Source organism: Curcuma longa, chromosome 14 (assembly GCF_044706935.1).
Source record: "Curcuma longa cultivar G26 ecotype Majalengka, Jawa Barat chromosome 14, ITB_CL_G26_1.1, whole genome shotgun sequence".
Lineage (NCBI taxonomy): Eukaryota > Viridiplantae > Streptophyta > Magnoliopsida > Zingiberales > Zingiberaceae > Curcuma > Curcuma longa.
In genome coordinates this window covers 5,373,444-5,384,420 of record NC_133874.1, presented here as the reverse complement: position 1 = coordinate 5,384,420, position 10,977 = coordinate 5,373,444, and the positions used below count along the sequence as shown (strand labels likewise).

General features: G+C 40.2%; 1 protein-coding gene across 1 annotated transcript; it reads right to left on the bottom strand.

The window, feature by feature from the left end:
- Positions 1–5,927: 5,927 nt before the first annotated feature.
- LOC141844723 (patatin-like protein 3) lies at positions 5,928–7,602 on the bottom strand. The gene is made up of 2 exons (XM_074732716.1): positions 6,612–7,602; positions 5,928–6,538 (listed from the first exon to the last, which is right to left on the bottom strand). Exons 1-2 carry the CDS (start codon positions 7,560–7,562, stop codon positions 6,200–6,202), a joined length of 1,290 nt encoding a protein of 429 aa, XP_074588817.1. The 5' UTR covers positions 7,563–7,602; the 3' UTR covers positions 5,928–6,199.
- Between the last annotated feature and the right edge of the window lie 3,375 nt (positions 7,603–10,977).

Below are 10,977 nucleotides of genomic sequence, written 5' to 3'. Positions count from 1 at the left end.
TTGCCTTATTTTATTTTATCAACAAATGATTGGTGAAGTACTTGTTTGACTTAACATAAAGTACGACAAATTGTATCCAACACAACTTATAATTTTAAAAATATAAAGAATATCCATTAAAAACAATGCTAGTTTTTGAATTACATCAAGTGACATAAAATAATGAAACAATTTAGAAAAAGGTTATTTTTATTTTTTATTTTAATAAAAGAACTTTGACAAGACATTTATTAAGGTAGCTCTCAAAGGGAAATGAAAATGGTAATATAAGAAGAGGAACATTTATTTTTAAAAAAATATATCAAATAAAATGGTATAATTAATTTTTCTTTTCTATAAAACAAAGAGCAATTTGACTAATTCCCCACTGTTCCTTTAAAACCATGGAAGTCGTCTTCAATTTTTTTTATCATTATTCTTAATTGTTACGAGCCTTTTTTATGGGCTCAATTTATTTATTTATTTTAGTTGACATTAGATATTTATTTTCGGACTGATTAATTCGGGGATGATTAGTTAATCATAAAAAAATCATCGATTATTAAAATAAATTAGGAATTCAATTTAATTTAATTTTACAAAGTGTAGCCTAAAATCTATTCATATTAATATTTTCTTATATATTATAAAGCTCTAGGTTTGTCCACGTGAATTTCACTTCCATGTATTAAACTTTAAAGATAAAATTTACAAAAGCTGAATGTTAAGTTTTAAAATAAGTAGACGAGAATAAAATAAAAATATTATGAAAATATTTAAAAATTGTATTTATTAAGAGAAATTTTTTTAAAGATATGTTTAGACCTAACAAACACAACATATTAATCAAAAAAGAATGATGTCCTTAACACAATTAAGGATGTCAATGTTATTTGAAAAAAAATTTCTCATTTAGACAATATTCACTTTTTATATTAAGCATATTGTCGAGTGACATAACACATAGAGAAGTGAAATTGAGTATATATTAGTAATTGAGAAATGCGATTATAGAAGTAGGATCAATCAGATTGGTAATTTGCAACAAGCAATAGCTATTAGTTGAAGTTCTTGCTATGCTTTAGTAAAAAAAAGTTTGATAGATATATATATGTTGCAACTTGTAAAGTTTATGAAATTCTTAGTGATCATTTTACGAATGGAAGAGCTAAGGCTCAAGTCGAGGAATTTACATAAACATGACAAACTTTGAATTTGTGTTTAATTTGTACTTAATGCATAAAATTACGATAACAATAAATATTCTTTATCAAATTCTTTAAAGAAAATCTCAAGGCATTTTAACTACTATTACACTGTCTCTACTACCAAAATTATCCTTCAAAAACTTAGAGAATGCAGGTAGAAAGAATTTTTTTTTTGAAGTGAAAGTTTTTTATTCGAGAAATAAAATTGATGTGTTTGATCTTAATTATCTATGTAAGATTGGTCATTTCCGTCAGCAAACTACAGTTGAACATCATTAACACTTCGATATTTTTAATACATCAATGGATTTCATATTAATGGAGTTAAATACTCGATTTAATGAGTTATCAGTAAAACTTCTTTCTTTTAGTACAACTTTATATCTTAAAAATTCATTTAACTCAGTTAGCAATGATGATGCAATAAGTTTTATCCTAAAAATTTCACATATTAAGATATCCTTGGTTTAGAGTATGAATTAGTATATTATAAACTTGATGTGATATAGGATTTGAAGATTTCTGTACTTATTGAGTTGTGTCAACAATTGACTGAGAGTGGACGCTAAAAAATTTACGTTATGTTGATTAGATTGATACATCTTGTTTTTACGTTGCCTGTTTCTACAGTCACTACTGATCGAGTCTTTTTAGTAATGAAATATATGAAAACAATACTTCGTAATAAAATAGATGATGACTTTTTAATTTGCTGATTACTTAGACACTCTATATCGAATGATATTTAACTAAAGATATAAATGCACATTTTATGTTAGATGAAGTTTATATTTTTAAATCTAGTAGAACACAATTTTGTCCAACAATATAACATAATAATTTTTTATTATATATATATATATATAATTTATTTTATTCTATTAAATTTAAGCTTCCAATTCTAATTTGTGAATCCGTCCTTGCCTCACTACTTGAGATAAGATTTAATTATTATTATTATTACTTTCATATATGAGTCATAATTGAAGTGTTCTTTACTTTCAACTAAACACTCAAAGAACTGATCTTCTCGCCTTGACTTCATCTAGTTAATTCTCCATCGAGCTCTTTTACTTTTTACTCGCTACCAACTTGAACACTCACTCACTCACAGTCCTTGGCGTTTGTGCATGGATGCGGCTTTTGCTTTCAGTCGAAGAGTCTCCTCAAGGTCCCCCATGCATGGACACTCTCGTTCCTTCACGTGGCCATTAACCACACAATCATCATCTCGTCGCTCTGCTGTCAGCACAGCATCACCCATCGCAGTGCATGCATGTTGGAGAAGAAAACGATGAGGTTTTATTGATTGAGCACATGCAGCTTCCATCGACTCAAGACACACACTGTCTGTCTGTGGCGTGGTCCTCGACTTGAATACTGTGCTCATGGCTTATGGTTAGCCATACCTGTACGGACTAACGAGATCGATCAGAGGACCACCAACAAGATCTACTTAATCGCAGGGGTAAAAGGCTTGTCCAGGACGAAGACTGTGCTTGTTCTCCTCGACAGCGTCCGACTCAGTGGAGCTGTAGAGAATTGAATGCAGGCACCAACCCACTTATATCTTTCTGCAACAATATTTTCTTTGATGTTATTTCGGCCGGTAAATCGTGAATGGCTCTAATACTGATTCAAGATTTTATCAACGTGCACGCTCTTTGAAAAGAATTGTTCGAAAGGAAAGATGTCCTGAAAAACACTTAACAAAGAGAGTTAGGACGGTGTCAGAGTTAGGTCCCGGCAAGCCACTTCAACATTTCAAATTAGGATTTGATGTGAAGAGTAAGAAATTAAAGGCTTGAAGAAAGTAGAGCTTATGTGTGTGCGTACCTGTACCCATGGGCCTAGAGTACCTTTTTATAGCAGTTGATTTCCGAAATATTAGCAACCGCTTAAGAAATATTCAGGTAGACTAGTTCTCTTGGAAAGATTCCATCTGTTGATATATATATTAGTTCATGTTGTTGCGAAAGAATTGGTTCCATTCTTTTCTCCCGATTTAGGCGGAACAACTACGTCTTTTAAATAATATCACGCGCTGGAGATTAGCCCTAGATGTAGGAAACCCATTGATACCGCACCCTGAGGTTGTCACGGGATGCAGAAGGTAGGACGAGACCAAAACCTGAGGTCGGTACCGGCTTAAGGAAATATATTGAGACCGACGTATAATGTCGGCGTGCGCTTAAGGAAGCATACCAAGACCTGAGTATGAGGTCGGTGTATATGCTTAAGAAAGCATATCGAGACCGGAATATGAGATCGGCGTATGCTTAGGGAAGCGTACTGAAAACCCTAAATTAGATGTCACGAGTAGGGCTTCAAATTAGAATTTATAAAAGTATCGAAAACCCACGATAAATACAAATAAATTAAGTATAGGGGCCTCGAGTCGTGTTTTTCCAAGGACTAGTAGAAAAGTGTCTAAAGTGAGCTTATCGTGTCGTTCTTTTTGGGTTTTCCGAATAAAAATGGGTTTTGGGGTTTAAAAATGAAATGTAATTCGAAATTAACAAGTATATGAAAAATCCAAGTCACTAACCTAAAAATGAAACTATTGAACCTAGCTAATCCTAATGCAAGCTATATGAAATGAAACTAAGTTAATCATATGAAATTTAAATTCAAGTGGAGTTGAATCTAACAATTAAAAACTGAACTATTGAAACCCTAAATGCTTAAACCAAATTGTAAATCTAGCAAACCTATCAAATGACATGAAGTTGGCACAAAACAATGGATTGTTGGCACGCTACAGTAAGTTTCAAATGAAATCTCATCCAAGAAAACCTAACATGCAATGCAATGCTTCAAAACTCTAATTCCTACAACTAATCAACCAACAAACTGACAAACATTGGCACGGAACAGTAAGTTTGGCAGAAACCTGAAAATCAGAATTCAAGGATTTCAGATTCGAAAGGTTTGGAAACTTAAAGCTACAAAGTTCAATCAACTACAACTCAAGCCTTAATTGAAAACAATCCAATTGCTAATGTTGCTAAGAAAATGGGATTGACAGAACTTTGAAACAGAACATTCAGAATTGCCGAAATCAGAATTTCAGAAACGAAGAAGAACAGTAACATCCTCCAAACTTCTCCCGATTGCTTCTCCTTGGCTTGGTTGTCAAACAAGCTTTTGAATCCATTAGAAATCTTCCACGCTGGTCTCCTGTGTGTTTTCTTGCTGCCCAAACTCGGAAAGTCACCGGAAAAACCCTCTCCGGACGAAAATCAGACTATGCAGACCACTTTGTAGCTGGCAAACGGGATTTCCTATGTCAATCTTGCTCCGATTGAGTTGCTGGTAATTCCGGGATGCTCCGCGCTCCTAGGAGAACCCCTCAAAGAATTGCGGCGCCGGATTTCAGTGTGGATGGCCGGAACGAGCTGAAACAAGAAATTGGCCGCCGGAAGAACCCCCGCCGTCAAGCCAAATCCCGCTGCCGGAATATACCCATTCGGCCGGTGGAAGAACCCCCACGGAACAAGGATCGCAATGGGATAAGTTTGGGAAGATGGGGCTGGCTTGGGAGTTACGTCGGTGAACAGAACATGGCGTCGGGCGCGGTTTTGGGAAGACGGTGAACAGTGCGCAGCCACTGTTCACCCGATTAAAGCTTGGTTTTTATACTGATTAATCAACGAATCCAGGCCATCCAATCTTGAATCCAACGGCTGAAATTTGATCTGAGGTTTAGGACAACTTAGGGTTTCCAAAAAAATCAGGGATTTTGATCGGGCTCGATCCGAGTCGTGTCCTCCATGTTGGCTTGATCAATTTGGCCAATTTGACTCGATTTGACCGCGGTTGAGCTCGAGTCGGGTCCGATTTAGCCCTAAAATCAATTAAAATCCAAATTAATGCAAAAATTGCCATTAAATCAGGAAAATTATAATCAAGCCTCAATTTTTGCAATATAGGACAATCATGATCAAATCGATTCAAATAAATAATTATTTTCATGCAAAACTCAAAATTGAATCGATTAAAAATTAATAAAATCCCAATTCATCACGTACCGAGACCTAAGTATGAGGTCAGTGTATGCTTAAGAAAGCATACCTAGACCTGAGTATGAGGTTGATGTATGCTTAAAGAAGTATACAGAGACCTGAGCATGAAGTCGGAAGTTTACTTAAGATCCTTAAAATAACTCTTGTTTATTAATCAATACCTATCTTTACTCTCTTTTCCCTCCCCTGTTATATCCGTCATCTACGTAATCACTAAATAATCCTCCGGATCAAATGTATTGCATGAAAATTTGATGACTAATGGAAGATATAAATGGACATAGAGGACAGATAGAATTGGGGATGAATACTCGATGTACTTGTTGTTGCTGCGAGAGCTTGTTGATGACTGGGGTCTACATTTGGTCTTTGCTTATTTGCTACTCTTACAGCTTTGAGGAACTTTCGTGGTCCTTCATATGTTACTGATGTGATATATTTTGGTACCAAAGTAAATAAATTATATTAATTCTTGTTTTAAAGAGAAAAAAATAAATAAAGAGGAAGTATCGACCGTGCATATTGTCCCTTCGCCGCGAGGCCACCACCGTCCTCGCACGTGCGCCTTCTCCACTAGCAGCACAAACCACCGGACCCCACGCGCTTCGTCCTCGAACGAGTCCCACTTGCACGTAGCACCGATGAGCTGGCCGTTAGACGAGTCAACGTCTCATCGTCTGGAACTTTCTTTTTATCTTTTTAACAAATATAAAAAGGATAAAATCAACGTTCGTATTTAGAAACAAAGATCGTGCCAACATCTTTATTTTTGCCATTGCCAAATTTGGTCCTCCCGAGACCTGGTGTCAATTAACAATCAAACCCTCACAAAACAACAGAATTGCGATCGAAACCTTACTCTGAAGCTAATTCACTCGTAAGGGCTCGGCCAGAGGGGCGCTTTGTAAAACTTGAATATACAGACGGGTCATCATCGTCGTCATCGTGAACCGCGGGTCATCCCTCTCTTGCAATCCTGGCCGTCCATCAGAATGACGCCGACGTGACGGTGGAGGCCATGGTGGTGAAGGTGGACGACGACGAGCGGGAGGGCGTCATGGAGGGTTTGATGACGACTGCCGGGGTGGTGCTCCGCTTCCGACGTTCGTGCTCCTTGATCAGCTCCGCAGCGAAGGCGTCCAGCTTTTCCCCGTTCGTCCGCTCCGACAACCTCCGCCCGCGGAACAGCACCGACTCCACTCCCCTCTCCGTCAGCGAAGACTCCGCTGCCGCCGCCGGCGCCCTCGCCGTGGCGCCGTATCCCTGAATCCGTACGTAGTTCGTCACCCGGCGCTCTCCGAATGCCATCGCCACCGCTTGATCCACCTGCGATTTGATTTAGTTACCAGAGTGAGATATATAGATCGTCGGGATCTCACAAAGTAAAACGGGTTCTTACCACATCGGCCTGGGCGCCGGTGGCGATCTTTGAGAGCTCCGCGGTGGAGAGCGGCGCAGAGGGCTTCCCAGAAGCTGTCGGTGCCTCGACGCCTCCGAGCGAGATTACCAGTAGGTCCTCCACTCTGCCCGCGGCGGGGAACTCCTGCCGGTTGTTGAGCACGTGAGTGATCGCCGCCGCCGTGGGGTTCCCCATGGCCAACCCACCTCCGATCGCTCGGATCCTCGTCCGGCCGTCCACGGAACGCATCTCGACCGCCTGCGCGCCGGCGGCGGGGGACGCGCACGTGGCCGCGCACACCTCTTCCACGAGGAAGTCGTAGCCGTCCGCCTCCACAGCGTCGGCCCGCGAGAACACGAAGGGCGCCCCCGTCGCCAGGTCGTAGCACGGGATGAGCAGCGGCTTGAGGGCGTCCCGCAGCGTGGCGTCGCCAAACACCCGCCGGAACAGCCCCCCGCCCACCCGGCAAAGAATGCCGTCGAGGATACCCTTCCGCTGGGCGCCGTTGGCGAGGCGGCGGTGGTGCTTGCCGAGAAGGCGTAGGGCTTCTGCGGCGGAGAGGATGGAGCGGCCGTCGGGGCCGCGGGTAAAAAGCACGGCGGCAAGGACACCGCCAGCTCCAGATCCGGCGGCGAGATCGAAGAAATCGGCGACGCGGGCGGCGGGGTCGCCGGTCTGTTTGCGAATGGATGCCTCTAGGCGGACGAGGGAGGCGCCGGCCAGGATTCCGTCGGAGGCGTCGATGGAGAGAATGCAGACCTTGCCAGCAGAGGAAGGCCGGAGGCCGGAGGCGAGCGGGGTGAGGGGAGTAGAAGGAGGGAAAGGGTTTTGGTCGTCGTACCCGAAGAGGAACTTGCTCTCCAGTATCGAGAAGATCTCGTAACTGAGCTTGTCCATGTCCAGGCTTGGCTCTATCCAAGCCGCCGCCGCCGCCGCCGCCGCCGATGACATCCTCTAAGACTCTCCCTCTTTTTCGGCGGCGCGCCGATGAAGGCGGGAAGCAGAGGAAGAATGGCGACGATAACGAGGTCTACCGTTCCTTTATAAAGCGAGGCGACTTGGCGCAAGTTAGCAACCTGCGCCAGGGTTTTAATCGTGGGTCTCCTCGCTGTCGATCTGACGGCAGGTTTGATGACCTACGAACGGCGATGATTGCAACGAAAAGGTGGGGCCCTTTCGTGTGGGTGGGTGGGTGGGTGGGTAGAGACGGCAGGAAAACAAAGGCGTGGATTGCGCGAGGAGATTAGAAAGGAGAGTCCGTACAGAGTCCACCTGGGTGAGTGGTGGAGTCGTGCCGGAAGCAACGGACGGTGAGGATGGAGTCGCATACGCTGGCCCCCCTGCGAGGTGGGACACAGCGGAGAGTCTAAAGTCGTTGGTGCGATCAAATCTCGCCGGTTGGTTCGGACGCGCTTGAGCAATGTCCCACAATAGAAAAAGCATTCATTTTACCCCCTTGAAGTTTCACCATTTTCAATATGCCCCTTAAAGGTTACTTCCATAATCTTTCTCTATTGTTCTCTCTTCCATTACATTTGTTCTAGGATAATACACTGTGAATAGTTAAAATGCTGGTTCAAGACTTTATTGACGTGCACGCTTCTGTGATGAGGCTGCGGAAGAAGAAAAACCTACAAGACACTCCAAAAAGAGGGTTAGAATGACATCAGGGGAGGGGGTTTCCGGTAAACTACTATGACACTCAAATTAGGATTGGGCATGAGAAAGGAGTTTCAAGGGCTTGGGGAAGTTAGGGTTTATGTATGCGTACCTCTGCCCATGGACATGAGCTACTTTTTTATAACAGTTGATCTCCGAAATATTAGTAACCGTTTGAGAAATATTCTGGCGTACTTGTTCCGTCTAGGAAGATTCCATCTGTTGCTAAATATTTGAAAGTGTGTTCCTGTTTTCACGGAATCGATTCTGTGCACCCCGATTTAGGCGGAACGATCATGTCTTCAAATAAATATCACATGTCGAAGGTTAACCCTGAATGCAGGAAGTGTGTCAAGACCAAGTTATGAGGTTGGCGCGTGATGCAGGAGGCGTGTCGAGACCGAGTCATGAGGTCGGCGCATGATGCAAGAGGCGTGCCGAGAGAGACCGAGTCATAAGATCGGCAAGTGATGCAAAAGGCGTGCCCAGACTGAGGAGGTTAGCACATGATGTTGGAGAAGTGCCAAAATCGAGTCATGAGATCGGCGCTGCTTAAGAAAACATACCGAGACCAAGATTGTAGGTCGGGGTTTCATTTGGTTTCTTATATTTACTCTATGTTCTTCGTATCCTCCTTATACTCGACGTCCAAGTCATCACTAAATAACCCTCCGCATCAACATCAATAGATTATATGATATAGAAATAACTAGATGCGATAGTATATAACATATTATATTTTATTCAAGTAAAATATTTGAATAAATATTTCTAAAGATAAAGCTGTTAAGGATGTTCAAAGGAGACTATCACTCAGACTCCACTTTATTCCTATGCCTTCTTTTCTTTAATATCGATCTTTATGCAGCCTTTCATGTTTCCAACAAACGTGGAATCTTAAGGTAACTTAAGATCTCTCATCTTTTTCCCCCTCGTGATCACTGACTCAGCCCATCACACTCTGTTTCCCACAGCATGCAGTGTTTTAAAACATCAAATTTCTATTAAGCTCTGTTTTTTGTTTGAGCTGCAGTTTAAACAAGTATTACTGGCCTGCATCGAGGATAATTAAGAATGTAATTAAATTCTTGATCGTTTTAGTTAAGGGACAAGTACAATGATTTGATTGAGGATGGTACAGGTAATGATGGATTAGAGAAGCCTACGAGGATGTGGGCGGGAAAGCGTACCGCTACATTGAATGGGTTTACGTGAATAACGAACTGGACTCATATTTGCATGCAAATGATTAGGGATGGTTGGGCGACGGAAGATTGAGCAAAGAGGACAAGAATTTGAATCACGACGAAGTCGAATAATATTTTTTTCCATCATGATTAATTGTAATTTCTCAATTTACCTCCTCATATATGATCGTAGAACCGATCATGTGAGACCGTTGGGATGACGAATTTTACCTTTTGCATAAAAGATTAGGGATGGTTGACAAAACTGAGCAAAAATGAAAAATTATTGGGCAAAAATGGATGAAAGGAGCACTTTTATTTAGATGACAAAAATTGTTAGATGGGTGTGCCATCTAACGATTGTCATGTGGCATCATGCCACCGATGGAGCATCAATTTGTCGTGTGATTGTTGACAAATGGTAAGATGCACACCAAGGACAAATTGATGTATGTAGAATCCAAGACATGTCTGTATGACAATGGGAGGACGAGATGGTGGATGCTCTTCTCATGCTCTATCATTGTTGTAGGATTGAGAAAATGATAAAGGAGGTAAATTAATAGTGTGCGTCATTTTTTTATTTATTTTTGAAAATTTGTTATAGAGATGAGCAGCGAAAATATAAGAAAAAAATATCTTTGTTTTTATTTAATTTACAACCTCTACTACTACTCTAAGACCTGCGATGGTTGATCGTTTCGGTAGGCAATCCACTAGTAAGATAATTCTCATCTTCTTTTTCTTCAAGAACAGAGTCTTATCCAAAAAGCATATATTGTTTATTTTAAGACCTTCTGTATCTTAACTTTTACATGCAATATTGATAGAATTTTACAGTTTTTCATCCGTCCTCCATATACATTATTTTTTTTAAGAAATGAGAGTATTTTGTAATTTTATATAGTTAATCTTCATTTCTTTTCATTTTTATTTTTTTAAGAAGTGAGGGTATTTTTGTAATTTTATATAGTTAATCTTCATTTTTCTTCTTTTCTTCCCAAACAAGATAACACATGTTATATTAATGAACATTCCATTCTTTCAAACAAGGAGAATATAAATATTTTATTCTTTTTTCTTTTGTCCCCTTCTATTAAAGAACTTCTCACCCCATCCAAATAGAACATCAAGGTGTTTAAAGGCAATGAACTTTTAATAAGGTCTAGATATAATAATTAAGATGATTTTAATTACTAGAGTAATCACACGAAAAATCTTAATTTTAATAGATGTGATATATTGTGATATCTTTGAAATTATATAATTATCAGCAAAAGTTTTGTTAGAATTTGTTATCTCAGCGATCTCACCGGGTTAATTTCATAATATATGTGAGAATATAAATCACAAAAAATTATAGTTAATTATGATTAAAAAAATATATTTAATTTTTATCTATTTTAATAATTCTGCTATATTGTAATCTTACTCAATTATATTTAAATGACAATGTAGCGGTAGGACTACCAGTCACCTGACGCTTGAGTATTTAAGCATCGGCAGGCCGCACAAACGCA